General features: G+C 37.4%; 1 protein-coding gene across 5 annotated transcripts in view; it reads right to left on the bottom strand.

The window, feature by feature from the left end:
• The window catches only part of USP15 (ubiquitin specific peptidase 15), a 71,462-nt gene that overhangs the window by 11,065 nt on the left and 38,905 nt on the right, over positions 1–21,492 (bottom strand). For 2 of the 5 annotated variants that reach the window (XM_076331970.1, XM_076331987.1), the window contains 3 exons: positions 17,580–17,663; positions 10,767–10,911; positions 313–486 (listed from right to left, as the gene is read on the bottom strand). In XM_076331970.1, coding sequence (XP_076188085.1) covers positions 313–486; positions 10,767–10,911; positions 17,580–17,663 — 403 coding nt within the window. The other 3 variants (XM_076331977.1, XM_076332005.1, XM_076331996.1) reach the window with 3 other exon arrangements.

The raw sequence follows: 21,492 nt of genomic DNA, 5'->3' as shown, positions 1-21,492 counted from the left end.
TTAATTGTTACAAAGAATAGATACTTCTGAGGTGCTACAACAGGAAGTTGAAAAGGTAAAACTTGTAAAGTTATAAAAGATAAACTTTTCAATGCAGACAGGAAGCCAAAACTAATTCTCAAAGACCAAAGCACAGGGACAGTTGACGCTTATTTAAATATACATCCAAGTGTTTTAACAGTTAAGTGAATGGACTGCATACTGATGAATATTACTTCAAATTCTTATTCTTGCATATTTCCTTAAGTTTTGTATACTTAAACTACAAAATCAAAACTGACAATGTACATTCAGGTTAAATTCCCTACTGACCTTAAATGCTCTTGGGGTCACATAGCTGTATTTTCCTGACCACATTTGCTTGATAAGCTCTGCATAAGATTTTGCTATTTCACCTCGCATTCCTAGAGGATTGTCAAAATTCAGCTCTTCTTGGTATTTATCATTGAGGAAGTATTCTGTAAGAGGAGGTGTGTTGCTCAGACACTGTAAATAGAAACACAGAATTTTTAGAACAGTGATTTGAATTAGTTCTAAACAAAGAAAGTTTGAACTTTGTTAAAGCAGCCATGAACAATACATTAAACTGTAATGCCTAGTGCCTGCAAGGTGTGTGGGGGGGAAGGTCTTTTACAAAAACAAATAATGGTTTTAAACCAAGACTGGCTGCAGCTACCACTACAGGTTATGCACAGGTAATATTTTTCAAAAGCTTTATGTCAGAATTCAGACATAGTAGTCCAGCCAACCACAGTGTGACACAATTTTTATCGATGTTCAAAACAAACAAAAGATATATTCTTGATACATGAATAGTAGCTTTATGAAACTCCTTGCTGAAAGTTGTTATAGATACACAATATTCAGAGGGCCTCAAGGGGAGACTGCATAGGTACTTGGAAGAGAGCGACAGTAGGGCTTATTAAATCAAATTACACCACATTCAGAACAACATGTGAGCAGAAAATAGTTGAAAACAGATTTTTTTTTTTTTTTTTTTGGCAGGGGTGGGAGGGAAGGGAAGGTGAGGATGCTTGCCCTATTCCTTCTCTTCCTAAGCATCTGCTTATGGATGCTGTTGAAGACAGCAATCTATGCTAGATGGACTAGACCTTGAATCAGAATTGGTGCATCCCTTCCCATGTTCTTTTAAATTTTGTGAAGCTGTTTAGAGCTGAAATTAGTTCAAGGAAAGCAAGGGCCTTCGTTTAGACTGAGATAATGACATACTCTGTACCAGCTTGTCTCTTCTGTCGGCACTTAGAGATAGCAGGATGTAATCACTGAAGCATGATTTGCAGTTTTAGGAAACCACTTCGAATTTTTGTGTGCTACTCCTTTAAACAAAAACTTTTCCATCACTTGGAAATTATCTCCATGCCATGCCTTAGCATATAGATTTAGCAAAGTTTCTTCACTAAGCATCATAAGCTTTTCTGCGTTCTTTCCTCTATTAAAGATTCCAAGAAAGGTCAAATATTTCATCAGTCTCATCTCTGCCTCTCTGCAAACAAGGGGACGAACAAAAATTTTAGCTCCACATACGCTACTGCGTAAGATGCAACAATTGAGACTGGAAGAATTACAACTTTATTGAGCGGGGCAAAAAAAGTTATTCCTCTTTCTGCCTATCATACCTGGGCAATATTACAAAGCAAAACCAGTCACATGCTGTAGAGAGCTGAGTTTCATGCCCATATCACACTCCTTTCTTTCTCTCCCTCCTCACCTAAAGCTTTAATGAGCTGTCAACACTGCAAAAAAATCCTGGTATTACAGGCCCTTTTGGACACTGAGGGTTGAAGAAAGCTCATTTTTCTCTTGCTAAATGGCAAAGAGCTTTTATTCCTAGTAGTGGTGATCCCAAGCCCCCCCCCCCCGTCACAGATCTGTGTTGTCAGTTCTGAACTGATCCATGCAGCTAAGAGGAGAAACACATGGTCTCTCAAATCCATACAGAAGTGGTCAATCAGAGTTTTCAAAAGATTATTTTTAGCATCAACCTAAATGAATAGACGGACTACCAAGTTCCACCAGATACCAAGAAACAGTACAGTGCAAACCACGCTAAACTATAAATAAAACTACACTTTAGGTAAAATTGCATGTTCAGTCTGAGCGATGTGACAAATCCTACTGCCCAAAGAAGTCCTGCCCCTTCTCTGCTGATCCTCATCTGATTGCACAATAAACATATTCATCACACTAACCTGTCAAAAAACTATTTTTCCTCCTCACTTTTCTTCTGGATTATTTCTGGGCTGGTTTAGGAGATCAAATCAGTTCAGCTGATCAGCTTAGTGTGAGGAATGTCCAGAACAAGGAACTAAATAATGCAAAGATAGTAAATTTTTCTATAGGTTCTTAGTCAAGCACTACGCAATGTGCTGGCAGTGTGTTGTTTCACCAAAAAACTAATTTATCTTTTTCTAGTTTTCACCTGATAAATTAGTTTTGTCACTTCCTCAGAATATTAATTTATATTTGTATGTATAAGTCAGGAAGATTACTACAGATAATTTCCCTTTTTTCTTATAACAATTTCCACATTCCAACATAAGATGACACTGATGGTGGTACTGGAATGCACAAGTATCTATCTGAACACAGCAATTTCTGAGATATAGAGCTGACATCTTTTCTAAAATATCAGATGCCACAGCTTTCAAAAGAGTAGCTGCTAAAGGAACTAATACAATTGGCCACATACCCACTGATCTTTTCAACATAACTGACAAAGCTAAATAATTACAAACTTTTACTTCTTGAAAAAGCTGACAAGTGAACAATAGTTCACAATGGTGAACTATTTAAGATCATGATTAAAATCACAGGGAAAAAAGCATCCAGAAGCCAATTTGAAAGGAAGCCTACATTCTTATTTTCTCATGATGTGATATGTTGTAGGTTATCAAGGAAGCCTTATGGAAAGCATCAATTAAAAAAAAAACCCAAACTATTAGAACGAAGACAATCTACTAGACAGCAAAGTCATCGGATTTATATACCCTGTTCAAATTAGTGGTTTTGTGTTTTTTGTTTGTTTTAAAACACAGACATAGGTAAATTAGCAAGGATCAGTCTCCAGCATGACAAAGGTTAACACTGAAATTATAGTTCCATGTTACATATTAATTACTTGGAAAAAAAGGAAAAAAAATTTCTGTAGCAGAGCAATCTGTGGATAACAGCTATTTATGTAATTAGTATCAAGGGATCATAATCAACCTCCAAGAAAATTAGACAATGTGACTGGACAAAAACAATGCTTCACACAAATTGTGCATCAACTGTATAATGCAACACTGCATGCATTGTTGATGTACACACACATGCATACAAACACCCTGGAAGAATTCTAAACTATTGAGTCAAAAAGGAGACCTAATCACCTGTGTCCTGGTTTCGGCAGGGATAGAATTAATTTCCTTTCTAGTAGCTGGTACAGTGTTTTGGATTTAGGATGAGAACAAAGTTGATAACGCACCCATGTTTTAGTTGTTGCTAGGTAATGCTTACACTAGCCAAGGACTTTTCAGCTTCCCATGCTCTACTGACTGAGAAGGCTGGAGGTGCACAAGAAGCTGGGAGGGGGCACAGCCAGGAAAGCCAAGCCAAACTGGCCGAAGGGATATTCCATATCTTGTGATGTCATGCTCTGTACATAAACCGGGGAAAAGTTGGTGGGGAGGGCCGCTGCTCAGGGACTGGCTGGGCATCGGTCAGCGGGTGGTGAGCAATTGTACTGTGCATCACTTGCTTTGTGTATTATTATTATTATCATATTATTATTATCATTTTATTTCAATTATTAAACTGTTTTTATCTCAACCCACGAGTTTTTCTAACTTGTGCTCTTCCAATTCTCTCCCCCATCCCACCGGGTCGGGGGGAGTGAGCGAGCGGCTGCGTGGTGCTTAGTTGCCGACTGAAATTAAACCACGACAACCTGTAAAGACACCTATAGTCTACTGTTTAAAGAGCATAGCTGTAACTAGTAGGGTGTGGGAGGCATTAAGATGCACAGGAAAATGAACAATAAATAATATACATAAGGCACTAAAAACAAAGATATCAATGCTATAGCCTCACTGGAATACTGTAATTCCAATACTAGACTATGAACTTGTTAGCAAGTCTACCTGTCCTATGAAACCTTCATATAGGTGGAAAAATAATAAAAATAGTCATGTTATACTTCTCTAAATCCACATAATTTAAGTATGGAAAACTCTGATAAGAGAGTTTGCAAGGACTCTGATTGTTTAATTGATAAAAAGAAAATAAAATGAATGAAGAAAGAGGGCCACCAAGACAGTCAGTGGCCTGGGACCACTTGCCCTGTGAGAAAAAGCTGAAGCACTGGGGCTTGTTCAGCCTGCAGAAGAGACTGTTTCAGGGAGACTCAACAGCAGCTTTCTAGTACCTACAGGGAGGTTAAGGAGAAGATGGAACCAGGCTCTTCACAGTGGTGCATAGTGGGAGGACAAGAAACAACGGGTGTAAGTTGAAACCAGAGAGGTTAAGGATACAAGGAAAAAAGTTTTCACTGTAAGAACAGTCAAGCGGTGGACCTGACTGTGCAGGCTGTGCAGCCTTCTTGGAGGTTTTCAAGACCCAGCTGGATAAAGCCCTGGGCAACCTGGTCTGACCTTAGAGCTGACCCTCCTTTGAGCAGGAGGTTGCATTAGAAACCTCCTGAAGTTCCTTCTAACCTGAATTATCCTGTGATCCTAAGGTAACAAGGAAATATTTATTCACATCCTATAAGGGATATTACATAGAAATAATGATAAAAATAAAATTTCAAAGCAAAGAAAACATCATTACCTATTATACCAGTGAACTGGGGAAATGAGAAACAGACAATAAGATAATGAAATTGAGCTAAAAATTGAGTGTTCCTATAAGTATCATGGTTCTTCAGCTGTCCTACTTAATAACAATTTTATGCAAAGACATTGAAATTTCATAATTCAGCCTTCTAATAAAAGACCAAGAGCTGACTGACTGAAAGAAAGATCCAGGTAACAGGAAAAAAAGTGAATTACTTTACACCTGTCTATCCTACTTGTCTGAAGTGCTTAGTGTCAGATGTGCTGATCTGTATGCCTGTAGCAACTGAAACAGAGCACTAAAAACGTAATAATTTCAGGTTTCGGTGAAAGATGTTATGTTTTGTCTGGATAAACTCACAGCCATAAGTAACTGTAGAGGGAATGTTAATCAGCTTTCTGAAGAAAGAAAACTGCTGAAATACCCCATTGCAAAGCTCCCAACAGCTGTTGTTCAAAAGTCAAGTATATATAATCACACTCATGGAAAAAACATCAAAATGAAGATGTGGAAGAAGTGTTTTTAATTAAAATATTTATTTGCATTCTTCTCCTATTTTTGAATCACAAAATGAAAACTCTGAACTCTCAGGTTTTCACTGCATTAAAAAAAAAAAATTCTCACAGAGCTCTAATCACCAGTATCTCACCAAAAGGGCAAAGCAATACTTAGGAAACATCCACAGGTGGCAGCACAGCAATGCTTCAGGAAATTCTTATTTTTCTAATTTTTTTCAGCTTAGAACATAGCCATGTACATAAGTGAACGCAAATAAAACATCTACTTGCCAAATACTTTTTTTTTGCTTGATATGGTAATATCAATATATGATAATCATAGAATCACAGAATCATTAAGGTTGGAAGAGACCTCTAAGATCATCGAGTCCAACCGTCAACCCAACACCACCATGCCCACTAAACCATGTCCCTAAGCGCCTCATCTACACGTCTTTTAAATATGTCCAGGTGACTCAACCACTTCCCTGGGCAGCCTGTTCCAATGTTTAACCACTCTTTCGGTAAAGAAATTTTTCCTCACGTATACATTTTTCCTCACGTATATATCTTAATATATATAATATCAAGAAATATATCATTGCTTGATATAATAATAAGTTTTCATAAAGTCCAAAAGCTCCCTTTTGTCTTTCCTGTTTTATTTAATGCTCAGATGTGCAAAAGCAGAAATTTAGGCCTTAATAATAAAAATCAAGCCTTAGGTGTTAGCACTGAAGTAAATTAAAATTAGATACATGGAATACCCCTTCAAAAGAATCTGAACAATCTATACAGAAGAAAAGTTCCAATACAACCAAAAGTATGAAAAAATATTGAATTATTGCTTTTTTAAATTAGAAACAGTGATAAGACAACAGCACTTGGGAGAAATACAATGGTATCTTAACCTTCTTGGCCTTACCCCGACCCAGCTTGCAGCTGTTTGTGGTACCACAGAGGATCTTACCCATCTCTTCACCACGTCTCCTCTAGTTGTCTTGAGCTTTGTAACACTGAAAGCTCCTACTTGGAAAACCAAAGGTCTCTTCACAGTAATCACTTAGAAGGATGAAGTGGCAAGCCTAACCTTACATATAGATTGAAGAACTATTAATGAACTTGCAACAAAATTTAAGAAACTGCCAGGATTATCACATTTCTACCTAGTATGGTTACAGGGCAAAAACCTTCAGACAAGTTTGTCAGACTCTGGACAGCAAGATGTGCAAGGAACTGGCCCTCTTCTTCAAGGAACACTGATAACAGTTCTGATGCAAACCATCTTCACTGTACATGAGACGAGAGCAAAGAGAAGCTGTCTGAGAAATGAAGTGGTTTCTGAAGCAGAAATGGCTCTTATGTGAACACCAAGGGGCCTCAATGCTGTCTGGGAAGGATGAAGATCAGCAGGAGAGTGAGTAAACTAAACTGCTTCTGTTGAAGAAAGCTACATTGATTACACTCAGCACTGACTGAATGGAAGGGATCAAAGCAGAGCTTTTGGAATAGAACATGAATGGAACTGGAAACTATTTCAGAGTCTAAAACTCTATAGTGAACTATTTTGTTTAAAGAAAACAGATTTATCCTGATAAACAACCCTGTATTGACATAATTGTGAAGGAAGACACCTTAAGAAGGTAAATAAGGTAGAGTAGGTAACCAAAGCAGATCAGAGAATCACAGAGTAGTTGAGGTTGGAAGGCACCTCTGGAGATTGGCTAGTCCAATCCCCTGCTCAAAGAAGGGTCACCTAGAGCAGGTTGCTTGGGACTGTGTCCAGCCAGGTTTTGAGCATCTCCAAGGACGGAGGCTCCACAGACTCCCTGGAAAACCTATTCCAGTGTTTGATAACCCCCACTGTAAAACAAAATTTCTTATATTTAAATGGAATTGCCTGTGCTTCAGTTTGTGCCCATTGCCTCTTCTCCTTTCAGTGGGCACCACTGAGAAGACGTTGGCTCAGTTTTCTTTACTCTCCCCCATCAGGTATTTCCACACGTTGATAAGGTCGCTCTGGAGCCTTCTCCAGGCTGAACAGTCCCAGCTCTCTCAGCCTCTCCACGTAGGCCAGATGCTGCAGTCCCTTGATCATCGTTGTGGCCCCTCACTGGACTTGCTCCAGTATATCCCTGTCTCTCTGGCACTGGGGAGCCCAGAAGCAAACCCAGCACTTCAGGGTTCGCTCCTCCCTTGACCTGCTGGCAATACTCTTCTCAATGCAGCCCACAAGGTTGTTGGCCCAACATGACCCGTTGCTGGCTCATGTTCAGCTTTTTGTCCAGCGGGACCCCAGGTGCTTCTCTGCCAAGCTGCTTTCCATCTGGTCACCTGCCCCCTCCCACCCCTCCAGTGTGTACTGGTGCCTGGGCTTATTCCTCCCCAGGTGCAGGCCTTTGCATTTCCTTTGATTGAACTTCATGAGGTTCCTGTTTGCCCATTTCTCCAGCCTGCTGAGGTCCCTCTGAATGGCAGCACCCCCATCTGGTGTATCAGTCCCTCCTTCCAGATTTGTGTCATCTCTAATCTTGCCGAGGGTGCACTCTGCTCCATCATCCAGGTCAAAGCCTAGAGCACCCAATATTCCCAAGCAGAATTCCCTGGTCTGCTATCCACATATTATCCGGGCCAATCCCTTTGTTGCTTCCAAGATTACACAAGATCAAATGTGTTCAGAGTGCTTCGGCCACTGACATAGGCCTAACACCTCTAGCCAGAATAATCCAATGTTACTCCAATAACAGTAGGAGATGAAATTAATGGCAAATCAGTGCCGTGAAACATATGCTTTCAGTGTAATTGGAAAAAAGATAGAAGTTAAGTGGTGGCAAGAGGAAGAAGACAGTAGAACTTGCAGTCTGCGAGACCTCAGTGTGTTAAAAACACATCATACTTTCACTAAAAAGCACTTTCATGGATTTCTTAGATAACATTAAACTCTGAACAATACTTTCTCTGAGAGATATAGTAGGTGGAACTGAAAGCTACTTTATACTTCCTTGCTAAGAAAGCTGCCAAATAATGCATTTGAAAAAACACACTATCAAGGACATACTAAAGGTACCATGCCAAACTAAAAGCTGCACTGCTCAATAAACACCTAATTTTCTTACCCAGAGCACTGTCTTGCGAATCAACAAAACTGTATTTATCAATTTACACTACAGTTTCGCAGAACTTATTTGAACATTTGATTCCCTAGGTAGAATTGAAAAGCAATGAAGTCAAAGCTGACATGATTTAGAATGCAGACCTCAGAATTAAATCCAGTTAACACAATGGGATACTGATGTGAACTGTAATAAGTTTGTTAAGCTGTATAAGATTCCTAAAGGCAATAACCCATGCTTATAATTCTCTCCTAAAAGGTTACTTTTAAATCTACATATATGCAAATTCATGTATACCAGTTTAACAAAGGTTTGAATAAGTAATCAAAATTATCCTTGTTTTTAATCAGCCTAGCCTGATGGACAGTGTAGCATCATAAAAAAATATTTCACTATGCACTAAGAATATTCTTTTAATTCAACTTTTAAAAGACAATTCTGGTTCACACACTAGACAAAAATATATTCTTCTTTTTTTCTTTATAATAGCATCATGACGCAATTCAGTAATCAAGAGAGATAACATATAGCATTTTTATTTATAACGGAGGCTGCAAAACGTGTGTCCCTCCCCCTTTCAGTTTAGCCATCTTTCGTGCAGTATGCTAAAAAAAAATTTGAATTACTTCCTGCGCTGTTCAACTTCTCTTCAAGTATCCTCATGAAAACATTTTGAGAGACAAGAATAAATTGAATTTTATGGGTGCCTTATATAAGTAAGTATGGAATAACCATGGAATAACGTCATATACCACTACAGGCTGGGGGCTGACTGGCTGCCTAGAAAGCAGCTTTGCATAATATGACGCAGTGGTCCTTTTCTGTGGAAATGTGGAAGAGCCAGCAGTGCATCCCTGTAGGAAAGGTGGCCAACTGCAAGCTGGGCTGTATTAGCAATAAGTAGCCAGAGGCAAAGGGAAGCAAATCTTCCCCTCTATTTGGCACTTGTGAAACTCCTGCTGGAGCACTGTCCTGTTTAGGGCTCCCCAGTGTAAGAAGGAATGGAGGAGGGCCACCAACATGGTCACGGGGCTGGAGAACAACATACAGGGAAAGGCTGAGAGCTGTATGCATTTGTTCAACCTGAAGACGACAAAACTAAGGGGAGAGCTCGTGGCTGTCTGCAGCTACCTAATGGGAGGCTACAGAGAAGTGGAGCCAGACTCTTCTCAGAAGTGTACAGTGACAGGACTAGTGTAATGAACACAAACAGAAGGCAGGACCCATGATCGTTCTAGGGTCCCTTCTAACGCAAATTATTCTCTGATTCTATATACAAAGAAGGGATAGAAAATCTGCACAGACTATGAAACTCTGGAATATTTCATCTTTTGAACAAATTTCAACAACTTCAAAAACTTAGCTTACAAATGTATCTGAAACTACTTTTTTCCTGAACAGGCTAAAGAAGGATTTCAACATTATTTTATTTTTATTTCACCCAAAGAAATACAAACGTAAGTTGGGAACCCTTGTAATGACAAAGGAGGAGATTAACTCTGAAGTACGCTTGGTTAAGATCTAGTATCTTTATACTCATCAGGAAAAGAGTGTGAACGAGAACTTAAATACACTTTACAGTGTTTTGACATAAGACTGCTTTGATGACATAAAACACGAGTTCCAGAACTTAACTACTAGTTTAATTTAACTAGTAGTTCTTTCTGGCCATTAATTAATCTACCACTGCAGCTTCCACTGAAAAGTAAAAGGACTAAGTTTTTTTTTTCTTCCTAAGAGTAATACTAGGTATACTAGTATTTCTCTTGCAATCATAGCAAAGAAACAAGCTATTAAATTCCTGTAAAATATCTCATCCATGAAATAGCAGCTATTCAAAGGGGAAAGGTCAAAGGGAAATATGTTCAAAGGTTCCCTGCATGTTAACTTGCGCACTAAAAGTACATGATAATTAGTTAGAAGTAAAGGCCCAGTAATCCACCGATCATCTACTTTTTGACACTTCAGCACTACAATCTGTACTCAAGTGCATCTCAAAATGAAAAAGCATTTTTCGTGACATTCATGCACGGTAATCATTACAAAAAGCAAAGAATCCCACTTAAGGCTTCACTCATGTAGAACGCTGGTCAAATCTCTTTCTGACATTGATCACTGTGCAAAAACAGGGAAAGCAATGAATGCAGCTATGTAAATAAACTTTTCTAGTATACCAATATAGATGTATTATTTCCTCACTTTTAATCCTATCCTGCTAGTTAATGGAGTCTCTTAATATTAGTTTCCAAACATGACAAACTATCAGAGGATATTAGTTTCCAAGTAATAAGACAAGCTCATTTTATTCTACCGTACGTACCTGAATTGCTGAGTTCATGAAACATGTATTGCCCAAGTTACTCAGGCCACACAGGCCTGGCTGCTCATTGTGTCTTCCTGGCTCTGAATAATCATAATTCTTATAAGCAGTATATGATGGGAGACAATAGTTTGAATTTTTCACACTGTAAAAAAACAAAAGATCTTTCACAATGTAAACACGTACTCTATAGTACTTTAATACATACAAGTACTTTATAAACTTAAATGATTAAAAATGTTAAAGTAACTTCTGTGAACAAAAAAGGTTTTTAAAGTATTTAACTTTGGTAATAACATTAATTTCAATTGAAAAGTCACCTGTGCAAACAACCAAAATCTAATGTACTGCAATAACTGTAATTATTATATCCCTACCCCTTTTTGATAGGAGCAGCTTCACAGCTTACTCTATTCTTCATTGCTCCATCAAATTTAATACACTCAGACTTTAGACACCACCAGCAGCAATCAATCATTTATGTCCCTTTTGCATCCTGCTACTGCAAGAGTGAGGTCGGTGGGAATGGGAATGCAGAGTTACAGGTGAAAGCTGAGATTTCCAAGGCCACTGTGGCATAGCTGCCTCACTGCATCAGAGGGTCTATTTATAGCTTCCCTACTAGGACAGCACAATCCAGCATGCAAATGCAGGAAAGCCTTGAGAGGTAAAAGAATGCGCAAAATGCCTTGTAACAACTTCATTATAAATCTCTATGATGCATCTGTTTGGAGAAACTGGAGAAGACTGAAATAGGTAAAATGGTAATATTTAAAGCAATTTGTTTTCAGATGAAATCCTGCAAACACTAAATATAGAATAACCCTCAAAACAGTAAAGTAAGCATATCCGAGATCACTAGAAAGGCAAAATAATCTTGTAAGAGGATGCTCTGTAATATTTCGGATGTTAGAAAAAACAACCAACCAGAAAGGTTAAACTCTTGCTTAAACTATTTCAGGCACTGATCATAATGAAATTTGCATGATAGTAGCTTTGGCTAAAGTTCAAGAGTATTTCTGCAGTCATTAAGCATTATTCACATTAGAAGCAACTTGAACAAAAATTTGAAAGTCAATTGCTAAGAATGACAAGGAAAAATATGCAGTCCAACGAATCAATCCTGATAAATAATTGAGATTTATAATTGTGAAAGTCTGAGGATGCAAGTGCCCAATGGTACACTCCAGCCATTATTCCTGAACAGTATCACACTCTACATCCAACTGAATTCCACCTGTCCCCTCAGTGCACAATTACTCACTTTTCATCAGTAACAGTTGTTTCGTTTTAATCACAAGTTATTGAAAATTTCAAACAGAAGGGGAAGAAAATTTCTCCCTCTTTCGATGGCCTCAGACATCTGTGTAGTTTATAGCAGACATCTGTGTAGTTTATAGCTCCACTGTCCATAAAGCTGCTGTTCTCAAACTTTTAATCTGATCATTTAATAGTTGATTTTCCTATCAGTCCTTCCCTTTTCCATACACGTGCATTTTCTCTGCTCTCTGGCTTGCCCCCAAACTAGCTAAGTGGCATTGTGTTTACTGGTCATTCTCCATGAAAAATCCCTGTAGAGTTAGTTTTGCCCGTTCAGCTTAATCCTAACTTAAATGCTTCACCTGAGTTTACACAAGATATTTTTTGAACTCCAGGGCCCACATACCCTTCAAGCTTGCTTCTGGTCAACGCTTCCCTATCCTTAGTCCCTGGTTCACCCACGCATGAGATCCCCAGGAAAAATTACCTTCCATCTCCCTTTGCAGCTGCAGTCCAGCTACTGCAATCAACCCCAATTCCCTTAAGTTGGCAAGCCTTAGTTCCCCCAGGAAGAAAAAGCACAAGCTTGCCATTGGTGCTAATGCAACCTCCACAATATAACCAACCCCTCGACCCAGCTCAACAGTGCACAGCAGCAACAGAAATGCACACGTACAGGGTACACAATAAGCTTCTACTTTCAGCTCTGCTTGCTTCCTACTGCTTTCCTCACCTGACTCAAACATTACACTTTTCACATGGTTAACAGAAGAGAAAGCTCTTTTGGAAATTTAGTAGATGTTGGGGTCATAAACAGATTGAATGTAATTTTCCTGGGGATTTTCACTCCCCTTCTTTCTCCTTCTCTGCAGCTCCCCCCCCTTCATGAACTACCACCTTAGGAGGGACACTAGAAAGCTAAGAAACGCAATTAGTGTCTTTTGGCTATAGTGTATTCATGTGAAAGACTTCCTCAAATTAGCTGAGTAACATCATGATAATTTAATTCAAGATAATTGTAATGCAGATAGATCCCCAGTATTGGCTTGCTCTAAGGGACAAACTGTCAGAGTTTACTTCTCAAAAGGGAAAGCCATTTCTGAGCTCTTTCATCTTCTCTACTGGCCCACAGAGATACATTTGAGGGGTTTAGAGAATATGGTTATCACACTCATCCCGTAAGTCAGGTCTATTCATGTATTTTTCTTTCAGGGTTCTGTGATATTTTATCAAAACATATCCAGCAAAATACAATGCCTACTACGTGCAGGAGACTAGGAGATGTCTCGTTAAAGCTTTATCAGTCTGCAAACTTCATTTTTTCTGGAAGAATTATTTTTATTTAAATTACATTGTGCCTCTGCTTTTCATGCTTTTGAGACTGGACAAAAAATAAAGTATTATTAACAGTCAGTAGTAAATGGCTAACAGTGAAAAGCAAGTAAAGATGCAAGGCAAGTCTACATAAATTTCATTCAAACAGAAATGCCCTAGAAAAAGCCACTTGTGATAGCGCGTCCCCAACCTCCATCTGCTTTTCCTGCAAAACCTTTAGAAAGTTGCCTTTAATGAAGGAACAATGCATGGAAAAGCAGAGGGGTGGTATTAGAATGGGGCAGTCAAGTAAGGGCAGTAACAGAAAGTAAACACTGAGGGCTCTTAGAAGAAATTGCTGCTCAAAAATTGAGGCAAGACTTGAAAAAATGAAACCATCTTCAGACCCTTGAACAGCTAAACAGAGTTCTTGAAGCAGTGAAAATGGTGAAGAGAGGTTTCCGAATGAGATTTTATTATCTGTAAATCTATAAATTTTGAGTTGTGTGCGCCATATTTGAAATGACTTATATGTACTGTCTGTATCCTGCCTTTAAACCTCAAAGCAGCTTTCAGATGATGATGAACCCAGAGCACTCATTGTGTAGCTGGAGTTCTGGGAAGCGTGGATTTGGAACAGAGAAGTTTGGAGAAGCACCACTAGCTTTGGAAAGGACACAATTTGATAGTGGAGTGCCATATACCAACAACAGGTGCTGCAAAAGGAATCTGAGTTGCAAGAATGAGCCCAGAAAATTAAGTTTGGAACACTTACTGAGCTCCGTATTATTTCAACCACTTTAATGCACTGCCAACGCGTTTTTGTGACCAGCCACTTTAACAAACCCATAATCGGGTTCCATCAATTTTTAGAGATGCCTGAAGCAGCAGGAGAGGCCCATGTCACTAAACAAAGACTACTGTCTTTGTTATTGTTCATGATCATCGTCTGGAGAGCAAAAGATAACATTATAATCTATTTAAATAAAGTTAAAAAGAAATCACCTGCCTCATAATATTTGCCTATGTGTCAGGTGCAACATGAAGAAACTTGTTTCTACAGCTGATGTAATTAACATTTATACTTCTTGAAATGAGCATATTGAAATATACCAAGCGTGTGAACAAAGCTGCCAGCTGTCCGTCTTCTGACAAGCTGACACAACTGAATGATGAAGCAAGTCATTTTAGGAGCCCGAAACAATGGTTACAAATGAAGAAAACAACTTTTCACTTAATTCCCCAAGCAAAATCCCTGTTCAACTGTTTTTAATCCCCTCCCCACATAATTAAAAAAAATACCATATGTGACATGAAATGTATTGCTTTATAACAGCAATAAACAGAAATTCCAGTAAGACCTAAATGATGCGTGTCTCTCCCTGCTCTTCTGAATCCACTAACACATATTATGCTAATCCTCCTATGTTATTCTTTCAACAAGATCACCTGTAAAGGCAAAAGAACATCAATGATCAATTATTTGGAATCCTCCATTCCATCAATTGCAAACTCACATTTACAGAAATGAAGGCTTTGGACCTGATAAAATTTGCACAAGCTATTTCTATTACCTAATGTATGACTAGCTCAACACACAATTAAATATTTACCAATTTGAGGCTTACTATTACTCAGAACACTTCTTGGATTTGACAAGTATTACAGAAATGTGTACGATATAAAGAAACATTATACTTTTTGGAGTTTTAACATAATTGGTACTCTATAGCCAAGCTATAATAATTGCAAAAACAGGCTTGCAACAACGACCATTTGTGACTTACTACACACAACCTGTTGTTTGCTTTTTCTGCCTTACAAATCAGCTTTGTCAGCTAAAATTATCTTCAAAACAAATGTTGGTATTTCCTTTAGAGTCACAGCATCTCGTGCCATATGGAGGTGCCAATGGATCCTGGGAAGCCACAAATGTATAATTTCGCTATTGTACTAAGATAACATGTAATGTAAGAGACAATAAGGCAGAAACATTAAAATAAATTCCAGGCAAAGCTGACATTAAGTAGTTAATTAAGAAAGTAATGAAAAAAAGGTAGGATTAATTAATGGAAAATAAGTGCTTGCTTAGACAAGGAGGTATTTGCAAGAAGAGTAGAACATAGGAAGAAACTGATCTTAACCCAGAATGATATAATACAATTAAATACAGAGATGTATCTTTCCATTTACCTTTTGAAGCCAAAAATTCTTAATGTAACAGTATGTACTTTAAAGTACATAGTATATAATGGATATGACTTCTCTATCACTGAACTAGTTCATCTTGAACATGTATTCTGACAGAAGTGCTGCTAAAGATTCTCCTGTATTATATATTGAAGTATAAATTTGTGATTTTTTAAATATTTACTTTAAACTCATCATAATTGGATTATTGCATTGTAAGGAAAACCATATACTTCTGCACTGAATATCTGCCTTACATAACATCCAGATATACAGTGTTTTGAGTTACAAGAGAAAAATGGCTGGTATTTCATAACACTATAGAGAACATGTACCTACTACCTGATTTACAAATGCTTAAGTTATAGTTAAGGCACTTCAAAGGACCAATTCCTTATCAAATCTGAATTTTATATCACTTCCTTTCAAACATGTATTTCTGTTGAAAATACTCAAATTAAAAAAAAACAAACCAAAAACCACCCCAGAATTTTACCTTAAGTTCTAAAAGCTCCCATTTTGGCTCCAAAATAAACCAAGAAATAAAAATAAAATCAGCTAAAGCAAGTGAAGAAACTATACTTAAAAGCTGCAAGAGCTGGCAACAGGTTTCATAAGTGCTTCCTAAAAATAACTACAGCATCATTAGGGAGAAGCTAACATTAAAAAAGGGAAAAAAAAAAAAAAAGGAAAAAAAAAGAAGAAAGCCTTGCTGGCTTGATTTCAAATGGTGGCTCCCTAGGAAAAAGTAACTGTTAAGCTTTGGTTTTGGCGTTACAACTGTCTCTTGCATAAGCAATGGGGGAAGGAGAGATTAGTTCTCAGCTGGAGGCTCAGCTCTGGTCAAGTAATTTTTCACACAATCATAGATACAATATACCTTTTATTTACTACACATTCACACACAGAGTACAATAGACTGCAGTTAAATACATGGATTTCAACTGTTTAACAGTGAGAGTTGGGGCTACTCACAATTGGTAGAAGCACAAGTGACACTTCACCCCTTAGGAAAAATCACTTCTGATAAATGCAGTATTTAACTGGAAGATATTGTATAAGATATTAAATATTTATGTCACCTTTTTAATATTTAACATCTTCATGTTTGATCACAAAATGCATGTTTGGAAAAATATTTTAAATTTGAATGAATTGTAAGAATAAGCCTCTTCAATTTCCCCCAGCTTGCATTAAAGATGAGTGCTCTCTGGTTTCAAGCATTTGAAAGATGCTCCATTATCTGTTAAAGTGAAATAATTCCATGTTTTTCTATATTCACCAACTTTTTTTACAGTTGTGTACAACAAAAAAGATTACACACAAAGTTGGCCACTGGAATAGGAAAGCTCTTCTTTTAGAGTTTTATCACATTCTTTGTTAAACTTCTGATTTAGAATATAAAGGAGAAAACCCTTAAAAGTGAGAAGCTTCTTTTACTGAGCCTCTGCTCATTCTAATATTCAAGCACACCTATCAGACTAATCTCTCTCAAATCTTCCCTTCAAATCTTCTAAGTCACAGAAGTTAAGTTGCTGATAATTAATCAATGGCTATAATCACTATGGCAACCATTATAGCTAGAACAATTCAGCTGTAGTGGTCTCAAATCAATGTGTGATATCACATATGCTGCTAGAATACCTTAGCATCAATAAATAAGGGAAAACCTGACCACCGTAAATGTAAGTAGTTTATACTTTTTTTGTTGTCCATCTAAATTCAGTCAGGATAATAATAACAACAATGTATTTTTAGCATGATAAACTCTAAATGAAGTCTTTATGTATTTTCTTACAATGCTCAACATTCTTTTTAGTGTCTGTTCTACTGAGGACTAAGAGTTACCAGACATCTCTAACTGCGTTTCATTTTCCGATATCATGCTTTACAATACCTACACTATGAAATAGTGACCAGTAACAATTCACAATCCAAATATTGCAAAACAAATCAAAATCCTTAAGCTAGGACTTAAAAAACATCAAAATTTGTTTATATCACACTGGGGCGATTAAATTGAATAATGTTTTAAGGTATATTGCTTACTTTCTGTTGTTCATGTTGTTATAATTATTTGATAGAGATGGAGAGATCTTTGGTAAAGTTGAAAAATTGGATGCACCTGGGGACCTTTAAAAATATGAAAATGATAAATTAGATAAAAATGCTGAGATATTAAAAACTATGAAAGAATGCTAACAAATGAACAATGCATATAAACAAGCATGGGAAAGAAATATTTTTTAAAAAGTGGGCAAAGCACTAAAAATACCCAGGACATGCAGCCCTCAGAATCCATCTTTTAAAACTTGAAATGCTTCACAGTACTTTAAACTTCCATATCATGTTCAAGAAATACAGCTATTAAAAACAAAAAGCAAACAAACAAGAAAAAAATCACAGGCCACAGTGCTAAAAAAATTGTTTTCAGTTTATAGTATGACTATAGATATTTTGATGTTCTAAAACCTAGAATGTACAGTTTCTAACATGGAAATTATATGAATTTTTCATTTAAACATAAATGGATGTTGAGACAAGATACAAACATGATTAAGATACATACTTCAAGGTTAGTTTAATAGCAGCATGAAACCATTTAATTAAAATTGTCTTATTAATATTGTTTAAAAAATCCAGGATATTATGCACAATACTAAATAACCTTTAAAAACCTTTTTTGCCAAAAGTAATAGCATTATCTCTCATCCCCATTGTTTAAGACTATTTTTAAATATAAGAATATTGATCATTTTAATCACAAAGACCCTCTGAACGTAACAGTTAAATACAATATACAACTATTTTGCAGTGTATTTTTCTTTTTCTGATAAAATCTTAGATAACCATGGAAAAAGCTCTGACTGCTCAAAGGAATTTAGGCACCTTCATGTTATTGTGGGCCCTCTGTAACTCCAGCTGGTTTGCAAAAAGCTCCAGCTGTCATTGGAAAGCTTTGAAATACATATCACAATATTAAGAGAAGAAATTCTGCATGCTCAGGACTTTTTAAGCACCTTTCAAGAACTAAACTCTGCAAGGAGATGACCATTTTTACACAGGGAATCTTCCTGAGTATATTTTCTCATTTATTTTCAACTTTTTATTAATAAACTTTTTCCAAAAGAAAAGATATAACACCATGTGAAGAAAATGTTATTTAATTTTTAAAGTATTCTGACCAACATTCATAAAGCCTTCCTGTAGATTTCCTTTATCAATCTAAATCCTCCTCTTTGAACATTATCTTCAAAGAAGTAAAACACACAGACTGTGTCCACAAAAGATATAAAATTGAAGTCAGTTCAACCCTACTTAAATTCAAGACAAAAGTTAAATTATGGACATTCATACATGTAATTATTTTAGAAGAAGCTATTTGAATGGAGTCATTTTGAACTGAAATTTAACTTTTCAAAACAAATTTGAAGCTTTTATATAATTTAAACCAAATTCAAATGCAACGCAGTTTTAAATTTAAAAACTCAACGTAAAATTGTTGTCTAAAAAATTAAAAGAAACCAGAATAAGCTACATAAATAAAGGTCTGGTTTCCACCAAAACCTAAAAATAAGTTAATTTGTTTCTTAGAGAAGATGATAATCAGTAGTTTTACTCTTTGATAGCATTTGCTATCAAATACAAAGTGATAACAACATGTAAAACAGTAAGAGATTCCTGCTACTCTGAGGTGTGCAGCCTTTCTGTTTGCTTACAGTTGCTTACATTGCTAAATCCTGCATACAAAGAAGAACAAAATTCATGCACAGCTCTTACAGCTTTTAATACATTTCAATACTTGTGGGAAAACTTTGTAACAACTTGTAACAACAACTTTTGTAACAAGAAATCCCCCCCATCATTTAAAACAAAAAAATATGATCAAAACAAGGATAATAAAAAACCTTGAAAAGACAGTAAGTGCTAATGCTGAATGTATTGCCATACTTGAGTTCTGCCTTTAAAACTGTACAAAAAGAATGACCAAAAGTATCTACTCGTAAAACAACTGCAATGACTTAGGAATCTCCTAAGACAAAATGAGTAACCAAATGTTCAACAAAACCTCAATTATGTTTTGAATGCAAGGTTCTAAGACAAAGCATATATCCTTTTAGTAGTATACTAACTTCAGTACGTATTAATGTTACTGTGCTGTTAAAACACCACAGAAAGATGTCCAAAGAATAGTTACTTGCTTGAGATGAAAATAAACAATTTTAAACTCTGGTTGTAAGAAAAACAATAATCAGTAAATAGCCTTGTTTCTCACATGCAGGAGAAGAATAAACCAAATTCTCAACATAGCTGGAAAAACATCAGGAACTACGTAACAGATAACTTTGAAAGGTTAACTTTTTATGATCTAACAAACAAAACCCACGAAATTATTTATTATAGTTTAGCATTTTAACAGTCCAGCAAAAGACAGGTTAGAAAACAAACTTTACTGTAGTCCTATGCCAAAATAGACGGTAACTCACATTAGATACTGACTTCCCTACACACTTCATTAACCCTATGGTTAAACTGCTCTATACTTTAACTCTGATAGTGATCCACAGCAGAGACATAAATATGGACATCAGCAAAAACAACTGCAACCAGAACAACTCTTTTCCTCCAATAATCTGTGGGCATCTGCTATAGATTGCCTGGATCAGGATAAAAAAAAAAAAAGCAGACAAGGCTTCTTTGGACAACTGGAAGAAACCTAACATTCACAGGCCCTAGTCCTTACAGGGGACTTTAACCACTGTGATACCTGCTGGCGGGACAACACAGCAGGGCACAAGCTATCCAGGAAGGTTCTGAAGTGCATTGATGACAACTTCCTGACACAGGTGGTTGAGAGGTCAACAAGGAGAGGTACTTGGCTGGATCAGGTACTTACAAACAAGGAGGAACTAGTTGGGGATGTGAAGGTTGGGGTGTTGGCTGCAATGACCATAATAAGCTGGTGAAATTCAGGATCCCGAGAGAGCAGCACAGAAAGCAGTAACACAACCCTGGACTTCCAGAGAGCAGACTTTAGCCTTTTCAGGGATCTGCTTGGAAGAGTCCCATGGGATACAGCCCTGGAGAGAAGAAGGGCCCAAGAGAGCTGGTTGATATTCAAGGACCATCTCCTCTGAGCTCAAGAATGGTCCATTCTGACAAGTAGAATATCAAGCAAAGGCAGCAGGAAGCCTGCATGGATGAACAAGGAGCTCCTGACTCAACTCAGACATGAAGAGAAAGCGTCTGAGTGAAAGCAGGGGCAGATAACCCAGGAGGAACATAGAAATACTGTGCAATTATGCAGGGATGAGGTCAGGAAAGCCAAAGCCTACCTGGTGTTAAATCTGGCAAGTGATGTGAAGGGCAACAAGAAAGATTCTACAAGTACACAAACAGCAAAAGGAAGACTAGGGAAAACATGGGCCACTGCTAAATGGGGCAGGGGCCCTGGTGACAAAAGGACATGGAAAAGTCTGAGATACTCAATGTCTTCTTTGTGTCAGTATTTACCAGTTAAGACCAGTTTTCAGGAATCCCACGCCCCGAAACCAAAATTTGGAGCAAGGCTGACTTGCCCTCAGTGGAGGACAATCAGGTTAGGGGGCACCTAAACACACTGGAGATAAATAAGACCACGGGGCCTGATAGGATGCACCAACTGCTAAGGGAGCTGGTTGATTCTACTGTGATGGCACTCGTTTATTTTTGAAAGGTCCTGGCTATTGGGAGAGGCTCCTCAAGATGGGAAGAGAGCAAATGGCACTCATATCTTCAAGAGGGCAAGAGATCAGATCTGGAAAACTACAGGCTAGTCCGCCTCACCTCAATCCCACAGAAGGTGATGGAGCTACTAATCCTGGAAACCACTTCCAGACATATGAAGGACAAGAAGGTGACAAGGACTAGTCAGCATGGATATATGAAATGGAAATGTTGCTTAACCAGCCTGATAGCCACC

Source organism: Aptenodytes patagonicus, chromosome 1 (assembly GCF_965638725.1).
Source record: "Aptenodytes patagonicus chromosome 1, bAptPat1.pri.cur, whole genome shotgun sequence".
Classification (NCBI taxonomy): domain Eukaryota; kingdom Metazoa; phylum Chordata; class Aves; order Sphenisciformes; family Spheniscidae; genus Aptenodytes; species Aptenodytes patagonicus.
The sequence above is the reverse complement of the archived record's forward strand: the minus strand, read 5'-3'. Positions and strand labels throughout refer to the sequence as shown.